This window comes from Alosa alosa, chromosome 4 (assembly GCF_017589495.1).
Source record: "Alosa alosa isolate M-15738 ecotype Scorff River chromosome 4, AALO_Geno_1.1, whole genome shotgun sequence".
NCBI classification, from domain to species: domain Eukaryota; kingdom Metazoa; phylum Chordata; class Actinopteri; order Clupeiformes; family Clupeidae; genus Alosa; species Alosa alosa.
In genome coordinates, this window is record NC_063192.1 from 16,778,603 (window position 1) to 16,806,542 (window position 27,940).

General features: G+C 42.5%; 1 protein-coding gene across 2 annotated transcripts; it reads right to left on the bottom strand.

Moving 5' to 3' along the window:
* Positions 1-154: 154 nt before the first annotated feature.
* On the bottom strand, positions 155-27,916 carry srpk1a (SRSF protein kinase 1a). Of its 2 annotated transcripts, none has more exons than XM_048240511.1 (16): positions 27,828-27,916; positions 26,522-26,573; positions 20,098-20,231; positions 19,375-19,483; positions 18,565-18,652; positions 18,306-18,393; positions 17,331-17,437; positions 16,838-17,003; positions 16,386-16,411; positions 14,853-15,072; positions 14,101-14,535; positions 13,599-13,699; positions 10,541-10,648; positions 6,569-6,638; positions 3,276-3,368; positions 155-2,047 (listed from the first exon to the last, which is right to left on the bottom strand). In XM_048240511.1, exons 1-16 carry the CDS (start codon positions 27,838-27,840, stop codon positions 1,863-1,865), a joined length of 1,995 nt encoding a protein of 664 aa, XP_048096468.1. In that variant the 5' UTR covers positions 27,841-27,916; the 3' UTR covers positions 155-1,862. The 2 variants fall into 2 exon arrangements, with proteins under 2 accessions (XP_048096468.1, XP_048096467.1); XM_048240510.1 differs by lacking the exon at positions 3,276-3,368 and adding an exon at positions 2,546-2,638 and having other exon boundaries at positions 27,828-27,914.
* Positions 27,917-27,940: the final 24 nt, after the last annotated feature.

Genomic DNA, 27,940 nt, shown 5'->3' on the forward strand with positions numbered 1-27,940 from the left:
CAAACAGCGTCAATTCCATGCAACAGGGCAATCTTCTCATCAGCCTCCTCGAGGTCATTCTTCATGTTTTACCACATGCTGAAGACTATAATTATGCTGAGGTGCCTTGTCCGGTTTCACAGTTTACGGAGTAGAAATGCACCGGTCAGACAAATGAGTTTGCACACTTCTTCCAAATGCTTTATTAAAACATTACTATCCCGCTAAATAATCTTAGCTAAGATACAATAGTATGATTTCTTAAAAACTGTACATGGCTGCAATATACAGATCAAGGCAAACTCTTTGGTACAGATATATACAGACACAGACGACACACTCATATGTACTCACACACACACACACACACACACACACACAAACAGACAAACAAACATATACACACCCCCACGGCAGATTTCTTTTAACAATGTTCTTTTTCATCATTCTGTGGTGATTGACAGCTATAAGTGTGTGGAACATAATGATCTACTGGCTTAGAACAGTGAGGACAAACAAATCTTTCTTTCACAAACACACACTATTGAACAAAACAAATGGAAGCTGACACTGATTAAACAGGTGTCGTCGGTGATGACATCTAAGACCCAAACAGAACAGCTGAGATTCTCCTGACAGAGCACACAGTTTGGTCTCTGAGTGGAAGTCACAACCACAAACTAACAACTCTCTTCCACAGTGCCATTTCTGTGCAGATTTCCAACAATACTAGAGTATCTGTGTAACAAAACTGCTTTTTCAGATTTTTTTTTTTTTTTTTTTTTTTTTTTTTTTTTTTTGCAGACTAGCTGAGTGTGAGCCCCAAAAATAAATGGATTAACTAAGAAAAGTCTAGCATAACGCCCAAGTCATCTCAGAAATCCTACAACACAGAGGTTTTCTGGCTACAGTCCATCTTAACTGGAGTTAAAAAAGGGAGCAAAAGAAAAAGTAACAACACAATGAAAAGTACAAACCATCTACAGAAAAAAAAAAAAAAAAAAAAAAAAAACTTTAGAAGACACCAAATCACTCTCACACACACAAACAAACACACACACACGCACGCACAGACTCACACAGATTCACTCACACAGACTCACAAACACACACAAAGAGATGAACAACAAAAAAAAGAAAGAAAAAGGAAGAAAGAAACCAACTTACTCACAGGCACACAAATACACACACACACACACAGACAGATATAAACAAATAAGTAGATGTCAGATATGCTCCAATTGGAAAGTGATCTGTTGCAGTCTCTTGTGGGGTAAGGTCTGGTCAGGAGAAGAGACGGTCACAGAGGGACAGGCGTAACGGAGTGTAGGACCCTACTGTGGCCACTAGGGGAGGGGAGCCTGCCTGAATACAACAGGTCGCTAGTCAGAGGTGGCAGAGCCGACGGCAGCCCCCAGAGCACAGATGTTCATTAGCCTAGCTTCTTCATGGGTGTCAGATCCAGGCCAAGAGAGGGGGAGCAGGGGTGGGGGCACATGCCCATGTAGCACCTCTAAAACGCCTGGTGCAGATCTGTTTCATCAGAGCCAAATCCTCACCAGAGTTTTTAGCTTAGGCACCACCTGGAGCAGGTCAGAGGGTGTCATTCCCAGCATCAGCCACTAGGAGGCAATCCAGGGGTGGTGGAGGCAGTCCACAGCTGGGCCTTTTCATGGGTATCAGTTTAGAGGTGGGGACAGTTCTGGGAAGGGGAGGAGGATAACCAGCCCGAATAGAGGCCACCTCTGGTTCACACCTGGCCCTGGTCTGGTGCAGATTTACCTCTAATCTGGCACAGATCCGGTTGAACAGTGCCAGATGTAGTTCAGAAGTGGCTCCTATGTGGGATTGGGTGAGGGGGGTGCAGTTCCCATTGTGGGCCACTAGGGGGCGATCCAGGCGTGACGCAGGCAATCTGCGGCCGTGGCCCTCTTCTCAGGGATGAGCTCCAGCATGGGCAACAGGAAGTCGGTGAAGGTCTCGGCCTCCTCACGCTGCCACTCGTACTTGTCCACCAGCACCTCCAGCAGACCCCACGGCTTCAACTTGGTGATGTGCTTCAGATCACCTGTACACACACGCGCACACACACACACCAAACATACAGGCGCACGCACGCACACACACATCAAACATACAAGTGCACACACATAGCAGACAATGATTATTTAAATATGGGCAGTTTGCACGTGAACACAGAGAGATTTCAAATGCTTATTTCATATGGTGGTTAAGACAAAGAACTACACTCACACACACAAAAAAGACTTATAAAAGCCATTCCACATAAGACACAGCCACAACTGATAAACTAGATACTTACGGTGGTAAAAGTTTATCAACTATCAGACTAACCAGATTTCATGTAGCAGCTTTGACCAATTTGGTTAAGTACTCCATAAGCATGGTGCACAACTACGCAAGATTATCAGCAATTTAATCCTCTTAAGTGAGGCAAAAACATACACTAATGCTATAATTATTACAATATAATGAAATTCAGTACGATAAAAAAAAAAATAATAAGACATACGAAGATAAACAAGAGCAGCTTATAGCGCTTTACCTTTCTTGGTGAAAAAATCCTTGGAATATTTCCCAGCCAAAATCTGTTTGCGAGGGACAGGCCCTAGCAGTTCAATGATCAATGCAATGTGGTCTGCCCCGAGAAAGGAGGAGCACACAGGTGTGGGAGGAGGAGAGAAGGAGGGATGGACAAGACAAACGACAAACAGACAGACAGTCATCAAACACAAAGCTCTAGTCATTCCCCACCCTTGAGCGGAGAGAGAGGGGGTGTGTCCAGTGTGGTGAGCGGGCCTTTCTGACAGCAAAGGAAGAATTCACAGCAGCACCTCCATGAGCGAGTAGGAGTGGCTTTAAAATGCCTACTGCTTGCATGTCAAACTATCCATGTGATTCAAGCAATCCAAGCAACTTGATGAACAAATCTACAGCAAAAAGTTGCATCCATCAAAATGTCAACAATGCTAGCAATGTAGCCATGATGTAGCAATGTCAATATGTCACAATAATATTCCAGATGATTTTTGCCAGCAGCATGTTATAGTAACTTCTTCTCACTTGAAGCACACAGACACTTACATCCATCTCCTGAGTGATTAGGACCAGACAAGGCTGATATGGATGTTTTGAGAAATACCCCCCCTGATGCCCGTGTTGAGATGGTTTAGAACTGTGGCTGTGATGCTGTCAGAGTGCCCCCTGGTGGCCGACCCAGTGGACACCCACCTCCTCCGGCACCAGGGCAGGGCGGAGACACATGAGCGGCATACCTCTGCGGCTGAAGAATTCCTGTGAAAATTTCCCGCTCAGCGCAAAATGGCGGGGGATGTTCCCCAACAGCTCAATAATCAGAGCAAGGTGGTCTGGAGGGAGGGGGGGGGCAGCGCAGGACCCAGAGAGAGAGAGAGAGAGAGAGAGAGAGAAAAAAAGAGGAAGATAGGGAAAGAGAACATAAAAAAAGAAGGGGGGTAAAGAGGAAGAGGAACCCAAAAAGAGCCAAAGGGAACTGAATTAGAGCAGGATGGAGACAGATGGTCGTGAGGTTATGACATGATGGACATGTGTGAGCACGCTGCAGTTTCTGCCCTACTTTACAACAGCTCCTCTCAGCGCTCATATGCTGCGCATTCTGGGGTGTAGACAGAGACTCTCAGAACTGACTCAACCTGATGTGTAGAGTGACTTACGGCTCATTGTAAATCCAACATGCCACTCACTGAACAGACACTGACTGAACATCAAGTGCATAGAGGAGAGGTGCTCTATGCACTTCATGTTCAGTCAGTGTCTGTTCAGTGAGAGTACTGACGGAACCTAAAGCGACTCTGTGAGCTTAAGTGTAGATTGATTCTGAAACTGATTCTGAATGGCACTGACTGAAACTGAAGTGTATCAACTCTCCATACTATCTAAAGCTGGAGGATATAGAGCAACTCATAGCACTGACTGACCCTGAAGCGTAGAGAGCAACTCATGGCTCTGAATGAACCGGAGAAGACGACTCGCAGAACAGACCGAACTGATGTGTATCAAGCAACTCACAGCACAGACAGAATCTGAGGTGTAGGGTGAATCTCAGTACTGCCCGCACTTGAGGTGTCGAGTTAATCTCAGCACTGACTGAACCTGAAGTAGGCTGAGGAGCCGTGCCTCTGAAGCAGAGAGGGGGAGATACTGGGTGCCTCCTTATGTTAACATAAGCAAACATGCCTCAGGTGACAGATGGGCTGCTATGAGTCACCGGACAGGAACTCGCTCTGTGAAATAGGAGAACTGGCCTGTCAGAGCGCCACGGCAACAGGTGAGAACACAGACCTCCAATGATCTGATTACTTTTAACTAATGCCCTTCTGATTGGACATACGGTCCTGACTATGGTCAGTCTCTGGCCTGTTGTTAAAACAGGTACTGCTACCAACTACATATTTCACAATTTTGTCTTGTTTGTTTGTGTGGAAACGATAAACATCATTATGTATATCTGCAATGTGCATGCGTTTTATATTTCACTTTGAAATGTACTTCATAGCCTATAACTGCTTTCAGGACAAAAATACCAACAATCCCACATTTGAGAAACGTGTACTGGAATGTTAAGTTATACAACTTGCGTTTTTTTGTTCTTGTTTGCACAGGTGAAACTGGTCATTTTGGGCCATGACTCAGATGGATGTAAATGGCAAGCTGCGATGACCTGCTCTATGTTCTAACTGCATAGCAGGATATGGTTTTATGGTGGAAACAAAAAAATGACCACCTCTGAGGGAGCTGTATGCCCACAGTAGTCCATGGCCTGCGGATCATGTTTATGCAACAACAGTCCTACAACTCTAAAGAGTTTAGATCTGTGCACATTTCCTACCATGGGTCTACATATACAATGAGTGTATATATATATATATATATATATATATATATATATATATATATATATATATATATTTTATATGTATATAGTTTGCTCAATAATTAATGACTTAAGCAGATAACTACACTAAGCAAGTAGAGGATTTGAAGCTTCTTTCTGATAATGTGATTTGTAAACAGGATTGTAACCCATTAAAAGCTATGAAGGGCTTTTTAAATATGTTTTAACATGTAACATTTAACAGAAAGAAAGAAAGCCAGTAGAGTCTCACTGAACGTGTCCCTCTGTAGACAGTGGAATGATCTAAAGCAATAAAGCCTCGTGGATGTTTTTCCCAAAATCTGTTTCGGTTTCTGTTTGTGAAAATGTTTTGCATCAAACTAGAGAGTATCTCCAAACAAGCAGCAGGACACCTGAAACATTAATGATGGCACGTCATCGCCAACATGGGTGTGGCTAGGCATGATCCACCTGAGTGAACAAACACACCTGTCCGGCTTCATCGTCTGTTTAGCTTAAGTAACCTTTGATCTTTGAAGTCATCCTACAGGTTTGAAAACACTATTCTGACGACTGTGCAGAGATGAGCATCTGTGTGAGTGGTTAGAGTCTTGATAAGCAGCAGCAGCAAAGCAAAGCAGTGGTAGTGGCATCATGATGGGGTGGGTGGGGTTTGCACGGCACACAGACACTGTTGGAGCAGAACAAGCCAGTGAGGCACAACAACACACCCTCAGCACAGCTGAGCTGTGCATTTGTGTGTGGAGAAGACGTAAGCAAGCAGGTGAGAGAGAGGGAGCATGATGGTGAGAGTTAAAAATGAATAATTGGTAAAGAGGGATTATAGCAGGAAAAAAAGAGAAGGGAATGATGAGAGAGGAGGCGCAAAATGACAAAACAGGAGAAATAGGAAGAGAGATTCTATGGAATGGTTTGGTGGAGTACTATGGAACTAATAAAAGAGTTCGGAGGGAATGGTTGAGGCCTTTGACACTGTTGAAAAAGCGAGAGATCTAGTGGGGATGGCAGAGGTAACCAAACCAATCACGAGAGGCAGGAGAGGGATGAGGGGTAGTGTGGCGTGATGTGAGGGAAGGTGAGGAGAAGAGGTAGAGAGGCGTCTGCACATCCTGAGGTGATGGTGAAGGTGTTGGGAGAGGGGGGTTGGGTGGGCGGTCCAGATGTTAAGGAGGGAAGGGGGGAGGGAAATGGACACAGGAATCCACTCTCAGCACCCAGTGAGTTTTCATACCAACTCAGAGAAAGAGAGAGAACACAGCGTGGTGTGAGTGGAGTGCTGCGGTGTATTCACACACACACACACACACCAGCAGATGATAAAGACATGTGCAAATGGCATCTTTACTTTATAAGAGTAAATATTACATCACAGTCATATCAATTGCACAATACTGTTCACGTTCGATTGCACAAAACTGTCCATTCATATACATGTTATATGCCTACTGTAACTTGCCCTAAAGGCTGTTATATGTACATCAGTAAGGACAATAAATGACTGACACAATTCCATTACAGTAGACACACATGTATGGTTACATATCAATAAAGCTTTTTGCCCCATCATTTAAGCAATGTGTACAGAATATACAAAGCAATGCTGTTGCATTTATTTCTATAGGAAGTGATGTGACACTGGGGCCAATAATGTGAGAGGGAAGGTGAGGACCTTACCTTCGTCTCGAGAGTAATCTTCTCCTGAATGAGGTTCAAACAGATAGTCCCCTGTAGCCAGTTCAAAGGCCTGCAGACAGACAAGAAAGGCCATCAAACTCTCTCACACACAGAAACACCACACACACACAGATCCAACATCAGGAGAGAAACAGTTATTATAGGCATTTCTCTGTACACTATTATGTATTAGTTACTAGGGCTAGAAGTTCTCTTTTTGGTAACTGTTACAGGATGACCGATGGCAGTCAGGGAAAACACAGTTTTTGCAAAAAGTCTCTTTTTATTTTTTTTTTCCTTTTTTAAAATATTTTTTCTAATACGTGCACATATTTACAGTGTCAAGATGAGCCAAAAATGCAAAACAAAAACTGTTCAAGAAGAAAATAAATAGGCATCAAGTTGCCAGGCTATGTCTCCATATAGACCCTGCACTTTACCATCCGACAATTCTAACACAGTTCACTCTGCACAGACCTCTCGCAACTGAGGCCATGAAGCCTAATACAGCCGTAGGCTAGCTGTTGCGCCACCCACTGGATTGCCCCATTGCTAACATAAATCAATTAACTAAGTAACAACACAATAATAAACCAAACAAACAGAAAATATACAAATACATGCAAAATGTTTCCCCCACGACATCCCTCTACTTTAACCTAGTGGAACATTCCCTCAGTTCCCCCCTGCCAAACCAGGAAGATGAACAGCCACAGCAACAAAGAGGAATGACTGACTCTTCTGTATTATTGTGTTACATGCTCCAAATGTAAAGCACTTTGAGCTGCATTCTGTGTATGAAAGGTGCTATACAAATAAAGCTTATTATTATTATTATTATTATTATTATTATTGTTTCCTCATAATATAATAATAATATAGGCTCTCTCCTATAAGCTAACGGTCTAATCTGATTCAATGAGCTGGAGCTAAAAGTGTTACTGTCAGACTCAGAGAATGGCTAGATGAACTGGGGAAAGGTAAAACTCAATTGTTTAACTCGAGGGGAGGTGGAAAATGAGTATTTCCCCAAATGGTGGAATATCCCTTTAATGTGGACAGGACCTAAAATTACACAGTGACAGAGAGAAAAAAACTTGTGAAGTCTGCTACAGAAATGGGGAAGACAACCTCAAACGTCATTAGTAAGGCCATTACCCCCAGCGTAGCAGACAATGCTCTGCAGAACTAGTTCCCCTGGTCTAGAACAGTAGCGATGTGACGCCCTTTTCTAACCCAACACAGGACTCGTGTATCTCACATCATCCCTTCCAAATCAGTAACGTGTGTAGTGCTGCAAAGTGAAAGGACTCTGTTCTATTTCCATAGCACTCTGCTCCATTCCACACACTGCATAAGTCGCACCAGTCAAAAAATGTTTCATGAAGAGGAAAAAAAAAACATTTATATAAATATATATATATGTTACACCTGAGTCGCAGGACCGGCCAAACTATGAAAAAAAAGTGCGACTTATGGTCCGGAAAATACATTGTGACAATATGATATATAGTGCCTTGCAAAAGTATTCACCCCCATGCTAAATAAAGCTTATTAAGAGGAATAAAAAGGAATAAAAAAATATCATCTTTTTGGAAATTGATCTTAATGCCTGAATTAAAATAATGAGGAAAAATTCAACCTTTATTCATTCATCAATTTTCTTTGTGAATGAATAATGTATCGTAAATAAATAAATGTTCTTCATTAAAATACAGCGTGCATAAGTATTCACCCCCCTTTAGCATGGGGGTGAATACTTTTGCAAGGCACTGTACCTGCCAAAATGATCTTGATACTGATACCAAATGGATTCTAATATAGGGCAAAAACCAAAACATCAGCAAAAGTTCAGGAATGACCAACATAGAACTTAACATTTTAAAAATCTAAAAATATTTTGTCAATGTGGATGTGAAAATAACCGATAAAAAAGGACTGTGTCATAGTGTGTTCAGAGATAATGAGATTTTAGAATGGATACTGTTGAATAGTTTGCTAGGTTACAGATGTCATTGTTGCTACACCCAAATCCTTTAGTTTTTTTATGATTCTATGCGTGTTACCTTGCTAGATAGTGTTAAATCAAACTTTATTTAATCATGGAATGCATCACGTTGACACATGTTGGCAAAATTTGATTATTTTATTCATTCTCATTTGGTTCTTGCGGGCTGGATGTAGCCCGCGGGCTGCCTTTTGGGGGACCCTGATGTACAGACTATGCAATAAATACAATACAATACAATACAATACTACAAGCATGAACCAAAACACAGCTTTAGCTGTTGAACGACACCCAAATAAGAAATCCACCAAGTGGATGAAACACTAGCCTACTAAGTGTCTGTGGTATGAAACAGTAAATCACTGTGATGGGCCATCATTAGCAACTAACACTGGACTAAAAGTGACCCGTGAAGTGAAAAAAGTGATCACTATGCTCTGGAAAAACAACACGCATGATTTCAGAGACTCTCATACAGAATTATATTCTGAAACTGTATGGAGTCAGAACAACGACATAAAGATTGTGTGCCCAATATGATTTGCACAAGTGTAGAACCGTTTTGTAACTGGAATTAATTTGTCTGTGTGCAAAAAAAAAATGCGTACCTGCAGAAATATTTTGTGCACTTGTGAAAAACATTTGTCCACAGGGATTTAGTTTGAATGTGTGTGGAACAGCTTTATAGCTACAGGCATGAGAGAAGTGCAACATCTATCTTTCGTGTGCAAACTGGATCTACGAAGCTACAAAACTTTTTTACAGACACGAATTTTGGCAGTGTTTTGTCGTCGTTTCTGAAGAGCCAATCAGTGAATTTTGGCACTGTCTTGACAGTTTCTGCAGAGCCAATCAACACATTGCATCGCCTACTGACTAGCCAATCAGGGGACGTCCTGCGTTACATCTCTCGACCAGGGTCGGCAGCAAAGATTCTAGAACAGAGCTGGTCGGCAGGCACAGAGCTAGCGAACTTAGGTCGTAAATCTAACAAGTTAGAAGTTATGCTTTTTACAACAAGGCTTTTGATGGAAAAGTGGTGTTTAATTTCCAAAATCTTTGTTTAGTGAACGCATAAAACCGTCAGTTTGTAGGCTAAGAAAGAAGAATCAAGAATTACGATCTTTGAGTTTGTTTATCGTAACCTAGCAACCGAGGCTTTAAGTGTTAAAAATTATTGCAGTTTCAGTAGCTGTGCTGTAGCACAGTGGTTAGAGGAGCGAGCTTTGATCTAAGGATCTTTGGTTCAAGTCCAGCATCAATCATTTTGCCAATGTTAGTTTTGGACTAAATATTTACTTCATTACAGCAGTCCTGGGAATGTTTATTTCTGGAACTATATGTCACTGTAAGGTAACACTAGCAGCAAGAGGAAATATTAAATAAGATAAAAATAAAACAAAAATTAAAAAAAATTTCAAGCCAAATGACCCAGCCCAAACCAGGCCAACTCTGACTGATCACTGATCCGCTGCACACAGCCTATCACAGGCACAGAGCTGATCTGATCTTTTCAGCGCAGCCATTTCACAGAGTGAGTCACTCTGTAAGCCGTTGTTATTGGTCAGAGATAGATCTGGACAATAACAACGAGCATTAGCAGAGAGAAGGAAACAGGTGAAGAGACAGCAGCTATTATGAGAGTTATGAACACACACAAAGACAAGAGAATGTCGCACACTCTGGCTCCAAATGTATGTTTTTATTAATAATTATAATAAAAAAATAATATTTACTATTGGAGCCTGAGTGCAACATGGTCTTCTTATCTTTATCACCAGAGGTCAGCACCTCAGAAATAGTGTTTAAGTGAAAATTACTCTTTGTCTACACGAACAAACATTCACACTCACATAGAGTGTGATAATGAACAAGCCCTACAGAGAGAGCTGATCATGACAATTAGGGCAGCATTGGAATTTTATTTGTGTGTGTGTGTGTGTGTGTGTGTGCGCGCGCGCCACCATGCAGGCAGTGCTCCATATGTCTGCAGGTGTGCTGTACCCAGATCCAATCAGCACCTCTAGTGAGCGATACTGCCGTGTCTGGATGTCCTCCGTAAAGTGCTTGTGCTGCAGGGTAGAAAACAAACTGCTATCAGTAGATATAGTAAAAAAAAACAAAAACATGCAGCACTGCGTGTAACAGAAGTGAAAGCTGATCAGTCACATAAAACAACCATATTCCTGGAACGTACACAGTATCTTGTTGTAGCTGAACAGCGGTATACGTTTTCACTGATGCGAACAGATGTGGCTACCTGTTGCCAAAATTGTTTTTACAATACACAGACTATTGCCATGGGCTTTCAACCACCTCAACTGATTTGTCTACTGTGATTTGTTTTGAGAATAAATCTTAATCTGGGCCAATAGGTAACCTACATAGCATGCTAATGGATTTGGTGTAATGTTTCAAAAGAGATGGAAGTAATCCTATTGGTGTGTGTGTGTGTGTGAAAACACAAAGTGACCCGCTTAAGAAGCCCGCGCAGAGCTTATAGACTGTAACTGAACTGTGAGTATGGGTGTATCAGTCAGTCAGTATGCTGCTATTTGTGTGTGTGCGTGCATGCATCAACCTGTATTAGGGCAAGGGTAAGCTGACTGCAAATCTGACTGAATGAGCTGGTGCGTGGCATTCATGACTAAAGAAAAAAAAAACTTTCGTGCATGTGTGCACACATTTATGGCTCTTTTCCATAACGGACCAGGGCTGGTCCAAGGCTTTTCCCCGGTTTTAAACACTGGTGCGTGGCCTCGGTGTTGTGTTTCCATTAAGGAACATCCGGGACATTAGCTAACAATGCTAGAAACTTCTAAATAGTGCTTAGCCACGACACTTCGAGCATACGTCAAATTAATTACAAGGGCTTTTAAACAAGTCATACGTTGTTAGAACCTGTATCCTTAATTATTTTGCAAAGCTTTTTATATATATATATATATATATATATATATATATATATATCGTGTTTCTTCACAAAAATAAGTAACGTCACTTATGTTGCTAGGCAACCCAAACAAATGCTACCAGTCTATTTTAAAAAATTTTCCAGTTGAGTCGTATTCCATTCCAAAAGTCCTCGGTTCAGCCCCGATTCGGCCCTGCCCTACTCCAGCTTCGACCTGAGGCCATCTGGGCCACGGCCCCGGTCTGGCCTCAATCATGGAAATATAAAAAGTCTGAGGCTTTACCCAAGACCCAATTCGAGCAAGTGTGTATGCCCAATTTGGCTCTTATGACAATCAGGGAGGTGTTCCCTCCTCCAGCCTGATTGGAACCGATAAACGGCCCTGATGAGCAACAATGACATCTAACAGGTTCCAAGAGTTCCTGATGGTAATTCAGAGGAACATATTTATGATTTGTAATCCTGTAGTACAAAAAAAAACACCGCACTTTTAAACCCTCTGGCAGGAAACACACATGTGTGAATAATTATAGCTTAGAATACGTCCAGAGGGTATAGTTATAGCCTAAACCTATACCCTCTAACCTAGGCTATAAAATGCAAGAAATTCAGTGCTTCATATTCATACTTTCCGTATGTCTCATAATTGTGGAACAATTACCTGGCGCACCAGTCACGTGAAAACTGCCAGTAGCCTACCTGGCATATGTGCTTTTAAAGTGGTCTAAGAGTTTCGAAGTTTACTTACCATTGCAAGTGCTGGTCAGTTTGACAAGTACAAATAAAAGAAAGTTGCTGCGCTTAAAAGGTCTGTTTGTGATTTCTAACTCTGGCCGGGCTAATCCTCTCTAATTCGTTTTAAGGATAAGAAATAAATGACAGAGACGGGAGTGGACAGCTAGATTTACGTCAGCTATCTGTCAGGACAGTCTTAATAAAATACTGTAGTGTGTGCGTGTTTCTGATCAGAGAGAAGATGATCTTTACGTGCATGATGCTACCCGAGATGGAAATCGGTTAAGATTTGAAAATCCAGTAATGTGAGCCTGGCTAAAGGGAGCAACTGTGTGCAGGGGTGTGTGATGTGTTAAGTGTAGGGTTGGGCACTGAAACACTGTTCTAATATGGCACCGGTGCCGACGCACCAAGTAGCTTACTTAAGCGATATTGCGAGCTCCTGTCAAAATCTAGCAGTGGACCTAACTACACACAAGCAAAAGGCTATGAAACAACATCAACAGTAGCCTATATGTTACACAATATCCTTGCTAATGCACTAACTGGCATTTATTTGAAATGTTATCAGCAAAGTTGTAAGGTGAAAACTTTATTTCACGGTGTGTTCTAAACAACATAATGGCATGATATTAATCTTTCATGTGCATATAGCATCACAATGAATATGAAGATCATGTTAAAAGTTAGCTGACAAAAACATAAATAATGTAGGTTACATATATGATGTCACTGAGCTGTCAAAGAGGCTACGAACCCATCTACGTATGTTATCGCTAATTAAACTCAGCTGACTGGTGTTAGCGCATAGCCATAGTTGCTGTTAAAATGCCTACTAGGCTAGCGCTGGGAATCTAAACACTTCCACACCGACATGTAGCCTAACATGTTAAAAGCTATTGCATGTTATGGGTTAAGACAAGAAATTTCTTGAAGCATTTGGGAACACACTGAATTAACTGGAAAGTAGTCCCTGTTAGATTAGCTTGCTTGCAAATGCCGTTGTCCATGACCTGGCAGTTCTATGGCAAGCGGTTTTAACATACCTTATGGCAAACCGCCTACACTGGGTAGACTTGAAAGCGAGCTTACCATTGTGTGTGCATGCATGGCAAGCTGTTCTAACATTTAAATGTATTATTCGTAGGAGCAATGAGATATTGATAGCAAATTGAATATAACAGTTCAATTTCATGTTCAAATTTGTCTTATCAATAAAAAAAAAAGCAATTCATGCTTTAGACCATTTTAATTTAAAACATTTTAAAAACAAAGTACCAGTTCAGGCACCGGCACCATTTTAAAAATATCGATTTAGCACCGGTATCGGATAAAACCCAAACGATACCCAACCCTAGTAAAGTGTCACTCACCACCCAGCAGGCGTTGCCCAAGTCAGCGATCTTGACCGTGATCTTGTCGGCGTTGAGAGGCTCCAGAGGATTCACCAGCAAGTCTCCAGCCACAATCTTAGCTGTAGCACCAGGAAACAGCTAATCAGAACTCACAGATAAACCCAATCACAATCAGAGAAGGACAGGAAGGAAACTTCACCATCAACATGCTGCATCAGAACAAACCTCCCATGCTGCCATTCCCCCTCCAAAAAAATGCAATGAAAACACACACAAGAACGCCCAACGAGAAGTGACTATCTTCTGTGTCAATGTAAACGTAATCAAAGTGCTCTGAAATCTTGAGCAGTAGGACCTGTGACTGATATAATTTTCTGTTCTCCTCCATTTCTTACATTTGCATTTTTAATGTCCTTGTTAACTGTCTTTTCTTTGTCACACAATAAACACACGCAAAAATACAAATATATAAAAATATACAGCACTACTTCAGAACGGAGGCTGGCAGACGGTGACTTACTGTTCCCGAGGTTGTCGTGGGCGTCGCCGGCCCCTTGCTGTCTGCCTGGTTGATGTGGACTTCTGTGCTCCCCATCCTCCAATGGGCTTGAGGGGGTGGAGTCGGCCTGACTGCCCACTCCATTGGCCTGCGGCTCGGGGGATTCCATGCCGTTGCAGCACTGGTAGTCCTGAGGGACTGGTGGCTGGTCCTGGTTCAGGTCCAGGTGCTGGTCTGGAGAACTGGTCTGGGTCTGGCTTGGTTCTGGGTCAGTGGTGCTGGTGGTGTTGGCATCCGTACTGTGCTGGTCCTGCTCTATCTCCCACTCCGCCTGTGGTGGTGGTGCCACCTCCTCTTCTGCCTGCGGCTCCACCTGCTCTGGCACGCTGGGGGCAACACTGGCCATGAAGCCGTTACAGTTGGTCTCCGCCGGGCACAGACGCGCGCTAACGTCATCTGAAGGCACAGTGAACAACTCAGCGGGTGGCCACAGTGGCACAGGACATTAAAATACAAACTAAGGGCTGATTCACAGTCTACGCAGGCTATGTGGACACAACTTTAAACGCAAAGCAAGTATTAAAGACCCCTCTAATAATCTAAACAAGCTACGTGTGTCTATGGTGTGTTTTTAAGTAAGAGCTAACGTGCCACAGTAACTTTTACATCAGTTTGGCACACAACAAGACTCCTTGTCCCTAATTGGTCATAAGCAGTGGGGACACTCACTTCCCCGTCACTCATGATTGGCCATGTAGTGTAGTAAGACCCACCTCCTTGCTCCTCATAGGCAATCTCCTGCAACGAGACCTGTCGAAGCGGTGCGCAGACGGGGCTCTTGGGAGATTGTGGGTCGTCGTCGTCCTCCTCGTCAGCGGCGTCGGGGCAGCGCTCCATCTCCTCCAGGTCCAAGATGCACTTCTCCAGCAGCTCTGCCTGCCTCTTCTGCTTCTTCTTCAGCTTCTTCTTCTTGTTCTTAGACATCTTTGCAGCCTTCACACACACACACACACACACACAGTTAGTTAGTTTGAGCTCTCAGGAAGATTTACATACAATACTACATATCAGCTATAAAGTTATGATATTCATATAGCCATGATTACTTTCTTCTTATCAATTAGCAACATACAGTGCAGCAAACTACGTAAATCAATTTCACCATTTTCCAAAAGAATGACATTTCCTATTGACACACCAACGCAAATCACTAAAAACAACCGCATCAAGAAATATACCTGCAAACTTTGCAGAGGACTGCATGGTATTCATTTTCTACTTCTGATCAAGCACTTCCAGAAATCACCAGGACCACACATCACTTTACATTACGGAAGTAACTTTGGCTTGATTTACAGTGAACCTCTCCTGAGTGGACATCATCTCTCAATCTGTGGAGCGCCACAGGAATTAAAACAATGACTCCAACCATTCTGCTAGCCTTGAGCCTCCATCCCACAAATCGGCACTAGCTTCACTGTGGCCTGGAAAGCCTAGACAGAGCACCGTTTGGGGTTGCTTACAGGCATAAACAAATATCCTGCTGAAAGCAACAGCTCTGAGTGAACTCACTGACCCTGTAAGGCTGGAGAACAACTTCAACATAATATCCATCAGGGAAAACTCTCCAACGTGGCTCTCTGCATAGGTTTCTACATATTAACCCACATTACTACCCACAGTGTGGGCTATCCTGTAAAGGTTAGCAGGTATTGAACCATAAACCACATTTTTAATGTCCACCTACATTACTCCTTATAGCTGACTGACTGGCCCGCATTAAATTTCCTGAACCAGTGAATTGAAGTGTAACCAGTGAAGCCTCAGGGCAGAAACTGTGCTGGGAAAATGAGAGCTGGCAGTGCCTGTGTGTCATGCTGGTACAACTCTTAATGGTGAGCTACAGGGGCTAAACCAGTTGGGCTGTTGTCACCAAGAGCTCAGCTACTAAACCCACTGACACAACAGCAGAATGTTTCAGGTCTTGTACCTGCAGGCCACACACACACACACGACAAATTGGCAGAATCATGGCAACTTTATGAGTCATCTCCACTTCTTTATATTATCTTCGGACCATGTGTGCAAAGCAGCATTTAGCCCAGCAAGCGCCCAAGCTTGTTTGCATTCTATTATGGCCTCTGCTGCAACTCTTTCAATAGGCTTCCTATTTGCCAAGTCACTTCTGGCTAAATGTCAGGACTGAAAACCATGTGACGCAGAAACATTTACAATGATATGTTGTCAGTATTTGTGTATGAGAACTTGTCATGCACAGTTGAACTGCTATAGTAAGAGATACTCACCGGTTTTGGTGGAGGAGCTGTGCTCACTGGAATGTTGAAAGAAGGAGAGAGAGAGAGAGAGAGAGTTAAGTGTTGTCAACTGAACACAATCTGAAGTGTTAAACAAACACGTCATGAGACCTCATATAGGCATAAAAGAGAGGTCACTGGACTACCGGACCAGGTTCTCTGAGTTAGTCTACAGCATTCCTACTGCCATCATTTTAGTTTCATTCAACCAGCCATGCCATTTGCAAATCAACTTACTCAACTTCCAACACATGCATAAATCATTCAGCATTTTAACATACTCAGTATGTTAACACAGGTGACGGTCCATCGGGAATGTTTGTGCAATATACAGGCAATTACATGAAGATTACATTGTCTCTTATCGCTAGTCGCTTGCTAAATGGGGCTTACGGTGTGTGTGTGTGTGTGGCGTGTGTGTGTGTGTGTGTGAGATGGCTCACCTGAGGAGCCTGAGGGCGGTGGAGCTCCTGCTCTCTGCCACTCGGTGGCCTCTGCAGCCAGGCGCCTGACATAGGGCTCATTAACACTCATCAGGATGTTCTCCGGCTTGATATCTGTATGGATGATCTTACACTTGGAGTGCAGGTAATCTAGACCCTGCAGAACCTATGGAGCATGCGCACACACGCGCGCACACACACACACACACACACACACACACAGAGAAGAGTTGGCAGTTTAATGGTATATTCAATCTGGTGTGATCCATGCTCATGTGAGCTGCAGGGGTTTGTGAGGGCAATGATTCAGTGCAGTGCTCAGAGAGATTGACATCTGACACTAACCAAAACAAAGGTGTGGAACTAAACAATGTGAGCAAGTGAGTGTACGTATGTGTAGGTGTGTATGCGAGTCTGCAGTCTGGCACAAACACTGTGTGGCTGCACATGACAGAGAGGAGAGGCTGTTGTGTGTTGGAAACTATTGTCATACCTGTCGAATGATGCTCTTAACACAGGGCAATGGCAGGCCCTGGTAGTTGGACTTGATGATCCACTTGAGAAGATGGTGGCCCAGGACTTCAAACACCATGCACACGTCTTTCGCAAGAAGCCGAGTCAAGCACAAAACCAGCATGACTAATAGCTTTTCACACCAACAACAGACCGCAGCCATAAACAATCCCTGACTGGAATCTCATTAGGGGCTTGTTGGAGAGGGCAGTTTTTATCAGCGTGCGAGATACTACACGCATGTAGCTGCACCAGCAGAGCTATGGGCCGGGCAGGGAATCCATTACACTGACAACATTCACTGTTCCAACAACGACCCTGCGTTGGCATTACACCCATATGTGAAAAGACACAGGAAAGACTACTAAGGGAAAAGGAGAGGGATAGGAGAGGAGGAGAGAGAGAGAGAGAGAGAGAGAGAGTGAAAGAGAGAGACAAGAGAAGCTACTGGACAAGGAGAGTTAAGACACTTAGTTAAGGGGGTAAAAAAAAAAATGATGCGTTCAAGTAAGGGGAAAAGACAGGGCGAAAAGGAGACCAAGAGGAAAGATATCTAGAGAAGAGAAAGCAGAAGAGGGGAAGCTGAAGAGGAGAGATGAGGAGAGAAGAGGAGAGAAGAGGAGAGGAAGAGGAGAGAAGAGGAGAGAAGAGGAGAGAAGAGAAGAGAGGAGAGAGAAGAGGAGAGGAGAGAGAAGGAGAGATGAGGAGAGAGAGGAGAGAAGAGGAGATGAGGAGAGAAGAGGAGAGAAGAGAAGAGGAGATGAGAGAAGAGGAGAGAAGAGGAGAGATGAGGAGAGATGAGGAGAGATGAGGAGAAGAGGAGAGAAGAGGAGAGAAGAGGAGAGATGAGGAGAGATGAGGAGAGAGTGTTAATGAAGATAAGGGCTAATGGGACTGAACTAAAACGTGACGACCCAATTTGAGGACCCAGAGGCTGACACGCATGGAAGGATACGGGTTCCGTTGACTCCTGAGATCTTGAAGTCATCCAGCAGCTGAACTACTTTATCCTTGTTGGGGTCCACAGGGTCCGTTTCTCTCACCTAGGAGAAGAAGGAAGACAGAGAGACCTCAGATCAGTCCTTTTCAGAGGAAATAGCCGAGAGTGTTTATATAACTATATCCAGTTCATAGTGGCCTGGACAATGTATCTTAACCCTTTCTGGGGAAGGGTTTTTTTTTTTTTTTCTCTTGGGCAGCCGACGGTCACTTACCGATCTGAGAAGCTTGATCTCATCCAGGGCCGTCTCTGTGTAATGCTCGGCACTCTTCACCACCTTCATGGCCACAAACCTCTTACCCCTAAGTGCACGTGCACGTGCACACGCACACACACACACATACAGAAATGACAACAAGCATACAAACAAATATGGACACACACAGAGAGATCAACACCCATTAAAGTTATGTTTGGCATTTTTCACTCATCACTCATGATATCAATCTAAGGCTACCCATTGTTCTGCCATGACCGCTTTTCCAAACCTGCTGATGAGGTCACTTGTGTCACTCAAGAGGTGGACCACTTACACTCTATACTATTTCTTTCACATGAGGAATTATAAAGTCAGTATGAAGCCCTTGAGTAGTCAGTGAAGGTTTCGTTTCAAAATCTGTTGGAACCTGGCCACCTCTTCACACCTTTGTGAAGAATTCCTTCAGTGTCATGTCTAGAATAACACCAATTATCACTCTTTTTTCACAGTGCTATTCACCCTGTCACTCAATCTAACTATTGTATTCAGGATCAACCAGCTCCTACTCGACACTTATTCACAGCTCCTACTCGACACTTATTCACTCTGTGCACATACAAAGGCGTGAGTGCCACAAACATACAGTACATGCAAGCATAAATAGTGAGACGGCAAGGCACTACCTAAAAATACCACTTGAAAGAGAGCTTTCTACAGTGGCTGTGCCAGTTATAGTCAGTAGGGCTATGCAGTGGTCAACTTGCAGGTGTTACTGAGGGAGTGTGTGGGAATGTGAGCGGTGCAGAGGGGGAGGGCGTTACTTACTGGATGTCCCAGGCCAGCCACACAGTGGAAAAGTGGCCCCAGCCCAGTTTGCGGATCACATGGTACTTTCCATTGTAAAGGTCTCCGATCTTCACATGGTGATATCCACCTACACAAGTGGACAGACAATGTATGTTTTTGTTTTTTTAAATGCATGTGACCAGCACATAGCTAAAATCACTTCCAACACAGTGGGGCAGTGCCCCTTTAGTAATGCTCATCACTCTTGGGAATGAACCCATGAGTGTAGCCATGATACGGTTAGAAGCTGCTATGCTAACTGGGTGACAGACAGCACTAGAACAGAGAAAAAGGCAAGGCATTAGAGGGAGGGTTGATTCACACAACCCTAGCCTATCCCAACTAGCAGGCATACAACCCTTTAATCAAATCCTAATCTAACCCAGAACTAAGGACAAAGGTTTTTGCACAATGCGGTTTGGAATGGGATGTCACTGAAGTTCTTGTGGGTGTAATGGCAGGCGTGGCAATATTTTTGTCCATATAGTGTACATTGTCTATATTGTATTGTATATTGTCTATATATTGGCAGCGCTGCTAGAATGCCACCATGGGCTGGAACCACATTCTTTGTGTGTCCCAGCACATACTGATCCTGAAGACTGAACACCCAGAACATCAGCATTTGCAGCCATTTGTTCTGAGCTCCATAGACACAGCACACACAGCCCAAGATAGAGCGGAGGGGAGGACTTAGCCTACCTTTGCAGTAGTCATTAGGGTCCTCCTGCTCCTCGTCATCCGAGCCGAGGATCTCCTCCTCGGGCTCCTGCTGGGCAGCTTCAGTCTGCTGCTCCCGCTGTTCCCGCACCGCCCCTCTCGTGTTGGCCTGGGGCCTGCAGGACAACAAAACAGACATTACAACAACAACACGCTACATTTATAGAGCGCTTTTCTGGACACTCAAAGCGCTTCACAGTGAAGGGGGAACCTCACTAACCACCAACAATGTGTAGCACCCACCTGAGTGATGCACGGCAGCCATTATGCACCAGAACGCTCACCACACACCAGCTTGAGGTGGAGAGTGAGGGAGTGAATAAGCCAATTGCACCGTACATTAAATGTACAGTCAGGGATTTGACACGATTTCAAGCCCATACAATTTTTTGTCACATTCAGCAATCATCTCCTCATGACCGCTAGCTGCCCATTCCGTGATCACACTGTTAAAAAAAGGTCTCTGAAGGCAGCCCAGGCTACTAAAACTGGAAACAAACAAAGGCGGCACAGCCTGTCCCCCAAACAAATACAAAACCCTGCGTGGACTTTCTCTGGGAATGCTGAAAGTAGGGCTGAGCTACCGCTCTAGCATGTTCTGTTTGGTCCTTGGTTAAAATATAATGTAAGTTTCACAAAAGCATCTGCTAATAAATCTAAATATAAACATAAACAAATGTGACTTCCTGCGCTATCCCTGACTGCACCTTTAAAATAGCAGCTTATAACTCACTTCTTCATGTCAGGTCAGGTTTAGTTTATTTGGGCTTCTCTTTAGTCAGATAGGAAAGTGGATGGAGACAGGAAGCAAATAAAAGAGACAGAGATCAATATAGGGGGGAAAAAGAGGAGGGTAAGCCTCAAAACCTGGTCTCTTCAGACATCGTGCATGTCTTCCATCACCATTATTTCCACAGCTTCATTACTCATTTATCTTCTCATCTGCAGATTGATTACTCCAAAAAATACTCCAGGGGACCAACAACACTGCAAGTTTTCCAGCTAAGCTATTTAGCCCTACTTAATGCATTATTGTATTTGTTATGATTAAACTCAGGACTGCAGGTTTTACAGTCTGGCTCTGCCTCTTATACAGGTTAGTATAAGCATGAAGTGGTTTGCTGAGTCTGCAGGCAGGCTGAGCTACAACAAAGAGAGGAGCCGAGACTACAATCAGGGGATCAGGTTTAGGTTCAGGTTCAGATCTGCCACACAGGGCCAAGGACAGTCTGTACTTGAAGTCATTTGCTATTAGCAAGGCTATGCCATACATCTGATCAGTTTAGACTGATGATAATCTGGAAATTCCCAGTCGAGAAAAGCCTGGACTGCCAGATAACAGACAGACCCATTAGCAAGCCAATAAGGAGAGGGTGGGCTAATCTTTTTCCCTTAATTGGGGACACTATCTTAAATGGATCCCTTTAGAGGATACCCAGACTGGCGGAGGTTGCAGTCTGACTTGCCCCTGAAAAAAATTTATATACTAAAAGAAACCCTGATCTAATCTCAACATACAAGCCCCCTTTGTCCACTGCTGATCAAACCTCTTAGCACCAGAAATCAGTCAAGTCAGTGGTTCTTAATCCAACCCATGGGCCCTTGCCCTGCATGGTCCTAGTGTTAATTTTGTCACCTATTTTTAATTTAGTCTTAGTCTTTGTGACGAAATGTCCTTTTAGTCTTTGTCATATTTAGTCATTCAAATATCATTTTTGTTAGTCAAGTTTTAGTCAACTAAAAAGTCTCGTCATTTTAGTCTAGTTTTAGCCATAAGAAAACTAAAGGTATCTTAGTCTTAGTCAGTTTTAGTCAACACATTTTAGTCTTTTTTTTATAACAAATTATTTCTGATTACCATTTGAGCCAAATAGTGTTTCACACATCTCAATTTTTCCAACAATATTGTGTGTCCACAGGGCTACTCGCCTGTTATAATTACTCATTCTGATTTTTGTCAGTCAGTATGTTTACATGCACAGGTAAGTCGAGCTACAGTTATAGCTCGGCTGGGATTTGACCATAGACAGTAAAAGATTTGACTGGATCACTGTCATATTAAGTAGACCAGTGTTTCTCAAAGTGTGGTCCGGGAATCACTGGTGGTCCATAAGCTATCTCAAGTGGTCCGTGAGCAGGCGTGGTAAAATATAATATAGATGAGTTGTTTGCAATATTGAACCAACTTGTATGTAAAAACAGTTCTGCAACACTGTCTATGTAAGATATGCCAGTTTAAATCATACAGTATGAATCCACACAATAAGCAAAGTGCAAAGACAATAAGCAAGGTGGTTCAGTGAGTAGGCCTATTGTGTAGACTAATTATAGGCTACTGTTGAAGTAGGTCTAATCTTTTTTTTTTTTTTTTAGCTAGGGTTAGTTAAGTGGTCCTGAAACTGAAAAGTTTGAGAAACACTGTCAGAGACCAAAGTATTAATGTTTTATCACCGCTAGATGGCTTATATATACCAAACACAACACATTCCCCAAACAGACTCTCCATCTTAGCCATAGCTAACTTGCTAGCTTAACTTTCCATATTAGCTTACTTGCTAGCAAACTTTGCATCATCAGTCTAACTAGTTAAATAGTTGACATTACATGATGAACATTTTAGTATGGACATTCTGGTGGATGTTAATTTGTATGAGAGAAGCTTCAACTTCTGGGTATGTAGCATTGTGGCATAAAGCTTAGGTAGTTAGTTGGTAACTCTAGCAGAAATCTCCAGTGTTCTTGTTCCATGTAGTTTCGCGGTTGCAGCCACAGGGTTGCAGCAACAGCGCGTGAGACTAGCCTACAGGAAAGCTGTTGCATTATGAACTTATTCGAATATTTTGAAAACATAACAGCTAGATATTCTGTCTTCTCATTTTGTAGGCGAAAATGAAGAGATTTTATCTTAGTTCTTATTTCATGCAAAACATTTTAGTCTCGTCTTTTTTTAGGTCAACAATAATTCATCTTAAGATAGTCTTAGTCAGTGTTTCAGGACATTACTGCCGCCTCGGCCATCGCTCTCGTCTTAGTCATGAAAAAAAAAAAAAGGTCGATTGATCTAACATATTTCCTCTTGTCTCGTCTGACGAAATTAACACTACATGGTCCTCACCACCTCACGCTTAACACCTGACTGAAAGTGAGTTTTTTCACATCTTTAGTTATTCAACACACAATTCAATTAAAACATTGGTCTTGCAGCAACAGTGGCTGTTTTGACGAGCTGAACTCTCTTGGTCATCAATAGCATGATGATGATTACACTAGTGTTATTCGAAAAATAAAAAATAACCCCTTGAATGATGACTTCTGGGGACTTTCGTGGAAACTAATTGATACATTGACTTAAAATATATTATATTATAATATATTAATAGCATATTACAATACAGCCTATAAAAACCTACACAGGTTGTTATATTCAACACATTTTTAGCAAGTCTATTGGGACTTTGATCTCATCACATACTACATCAAGGGAGTAAGCCTATAGCTCCTGAGCAAGCTTTGAATAATGTTAAGTTCACACCTGTTAAACTAACCTTAACATGACATTTACTGAGGGTAGAAAATGCTAAATCTTTTAGGCTAAACCTTATCTTATAGCCTAAACAAAGCAACACTGTCAGGCCTATGTTTTACCTCTATTCTGTAGTCATGGCAGGGGTAGCTCATTGCAAATAACCCCTTATAACATGTACATCTGTTTACATGTTATATTCTTGCTTTTTCCCCCTTTCATTAAATTATATATTTGTTTGAATGAAAAGGCCTTCTGCCTTCATGGGGACTTTTAATTTGAAAAGGGGTTATTGTGATACTGTATCTAGGCCTAGTTTAGGCTATGTCTGCTGCTCTTACAGCCTGTGTCATTGAAACGCTGATGAAGAAATGATTACTTTTTGGATGACAGTGCAACTGGTAGCGTAGACATACTGATAGCTTTGATTAAGCCTCAATGACGCATATTTATGTGGAGACAGTAGCCCTACGTGGCCGATGAGCCACTGAGCCAGGCAGTCGACTCTTCCACCTCTGACTACATCCGCACATTCTTGTTTGCTGGCTAGTAGACTATGTGACCTGACGGCATTCACTCACTTATTGTCTTTTTTTTTTTACAGACATGGCAATAAGCCTCTTGGCTGTTGCCAACTAGCCTAGGCCAGTCTTTGAATCTTGAGTCCTCTAACCAAATGTCTGAAAAACTACATTTTCCCATGACTTCGTCTAGTAGCGAACTTTTGGCAACAAGTTTGGCAGCAAGCCAGCCGTATATCCAGTTTGAGGGGGCGCCGTGCGAACGCACACTGACATATCGCTCAGGTCCTACTCGCACATATAATTAATATGATATAAATGCAAATTTTAGGAGATAGGGGCCTGGGCCTGCACTTAACACAAATGGAAAACCTCATAGTTAGTGGTTCGAAAATTTAATACCTCATCAGATGATGTTTATTACTTTTTAATACTTTTAAATGGCCTTAAATTTGGCTAATTTCATTTACTACCTTTTACAACCCCGCGGAAACCCTGAGTTTAGACAATTTCAACATTAAATTGAATGAACATAAATGAAGTTTCCTAATTGTTTTTACAACAGCAAAACAACTCACAACTAGTGATAATTGTCTTTATGAGCCTTTAATATGCTGAAAAGTCAATAAACCACCAGTGGATCCATACTTAATCAGCGCCAGCTCCATCCCAGTGTCTGGTCCTATCTAGGACAGAGCAGCTCTAATCGACCACACAAAACAGAGCCCTCACAGGCCAACACTGACCTGACTTCCCTACAGCTTCTGGATATGGTGATGGGTGACTGACTGTAAATTTGGCCTGTGTGTGTTTGTGTATGTGTTGAAAAGGCAGTTCAGCTGCAGCCGTGGCCGTGCACCCATGACCTTTCTCTGGCACACCATGTCTGCCGGCTCTGCCAGTGGACTGTGTGTGTGTGTGTGTGTGTGTGCGCATGAAAGTTTATGCATTTACAAGGCAGTCATTTATCAATTTGTATCCCAAGTGATCTATCCGTAAATTTGTCTCACAAATCAGCAATGCTCTAACAGTCCTATGAAGGCTTTCTTTCTCAATCTCATCTGAAGAGCTGAAAGCCTGCTATTTACTCAATCAATAGCCTGTAACCGTCTTTATTGTCCAAACCAGGGCTTCTAAAACCTCTTCTGTGTCACCCCTGCCGTAAAAACAAATCCAAAATGTATACCTGCTCTAGATATACCCCATTAAAATCTATGTGGTTAAAAACCTAAACATGACTGATTTAGCTAATGTAGAATCCCAAAAATGAGGTCAGTTGGGATGAATGAAAACCATGAAGACCTGGGAGCTAAGCAACATGGACTAAGGGTAAGACCTCAATCACCACCATACATCAAAGCACAACTGTGAAATCAGCACAGGCAAGTCAAGATCATTTCAGTAAAACAACTATTTTTAAACAACAAAATCCAAACATCTTTGTGTTTGTGTCCAGACAAGAGCCAACTAAAACCACATGACTCAAAAAAATCACACACACAAAATTCCCCTCAAGCACGAGTCTTTGCAGGCTGACTCGCTTGGCCAGAATCAAAAACCAAACAAGCATGGCGTCTTTTGTAGTCCAAACATCAATGTGGACTTAGAAAGGGGAAACAAGACATGCCTCGATCGTCACCAAGAAAGAACCACACATTTGTCTGACTTAAAACCTCAAGTCACCACAGCTGACCACTGGTGCCATACATACAAGTTGTAATACTATTTTTACGGCCAGCTCGAGCAAAGGTTGGCTCTAAGCTTCGTAGACAACTTTTAAAAATGACTGATGCCATCATGGAGAAAAAGTGGGTTAGGAAACTGACACTTGCCACATACCAATAAGATCACCTCATAGTTTCCCTTAATGAATATCAAACCACAAGAGTGGCATTGCAAACAAATCAGGGACAAACAGTACAGTTCATTAAAAAGTTCTGCAAGAAGATCCGTCAAACATAAAGGCTGCCGAGCCCACATATCTTGTTCTGAATCATAACAAAACTGACTGATGCAACTTGAGAAGGTTACAAATGTTTTAACCTTGAGGACGGATACAATCATTGGCAAAGACCAATACTAAGCTCAGTATATATTTCTATATGTCCACTGATCAAGTATGGCTATGTGCATACTAACAACTCTGACAATTAGATATGTCAAATATTTCTGGCGGGACCTTCAAGGTTCCTGGAAGGGCTGTTATTTTATACTGGTAGTGCTCTTGGTTTGGTTCTTTCTTTGGTTGCAGTGACTGTTAGGTCCCTCTGTTTGCTTAGCCTGGGAGATCAGCTGTCACGTAAATGAAGTGAAAAGGCAAGCCAGTTGTGTTGAGGGAAGGGTGATATAAAGGAAAACTCACTTCTTGGTGGACTTCTTCTTGGCTCGTTTCTTCCTAGCCTGGAGCGCCAAAACTGTAAATAAGCACATTACAACACAATTACTCTAAACATCAGTATAGTCGGCAACTGGGTAGCTGTTAATCTTCCCTTTTCTTCTCTGTAGCTGTTAAACTCCAAATATCTGAGCAATTATGACATTTAACAGCCAGGCTGTTATATTTGTGCTCATTATTGTAACTGACTCCAGACTCCGTCTGTAGGTTCGTTATCGAATGCAACTGAAAAAAATCTGGAAGTCTGTTCCAATCTTAACTAACGTTAATCTAGCCATGCATTGCGCAGATTTAAGGATAAAAATTGTGCCTAAATTACATGACAGAATTCCAACTACCAAATGCATACCGGTTGGTATCTAACTTTAGCCAGCAATTGCTTACTGCACCTCCCCTGTGAGCGTTGTGCTGATGACAACGTTTTTGACCCAAATTCATAGTTCTAGTTGTCATAAATATTATCGGACAACTTGCTAACCAAGTTATGCCGCTGGATTGGCTTTCTAGTAACCAAGCAACTGGGACGTTGCATGGCTAGAGCAAGCTAGGCTATCTTAGTAACGTTAACGTCAAGCTCACTCGGTAATATTAAGATGATAGTTAAACTAATCGAACACAAATAACATTCACCAGTATACTTCAAAATCCTAAATAGCTCAAATCTGAAGACACTAAATTTCAGTGCACTGCCGACAGTTTAATATTATGGCCCATTTCCGACCATTTAACGTCACTTGCTATAGCTAAGTCACCCATTGTGGCTATGATGGCTAGATGCTAACCTTAATGTGCAGCTTTGAGTATTGTTTGCTAGTGGTGAACTTTCCAATAAATTTGCTGTTGATGTGGTGCGATGTGTAAAGGGATATCTGATACACAAATAATGACAATGTCTCTCTTACAGTTAAGCTGACAGATGATTGAATTTGAAGTGTTCTGAGGTATTGATATTGAGGCTAGCCATAATATAGACGATTAACGTTAGGGATGTGCTTTCACAGCACAACTTGGGAACACACCCGTTAGCGAGACACCAAGCTAACGTTAGCTTTCTAGCTAGTCTCGTGTGTGACGTTAGCTAGGTTGGCTAGCGTTAACAAGATCCTGGGGAACAAACGCATGTCTTCCCAAATTCATTTTAAGAAAATAGCACAAGTTAAATATATAAACTAACGCACTGAAATGTAGTATCACGGTTTTCTCTATCTATCTATACTTACAAGACACAAGGTTAAAAAAAAATAATACTAGGGTAAATGTTTTTGAGGATTACCTTTTCTCTCCATGATGGCCCTGTGGTGATTCGTTCGTGCTCTCGAACGACTCGCGCATGCGTGATCCAAGAAAAGTTCACGCCAATCTCGCCAGTCGTCCTCTTTGATCACG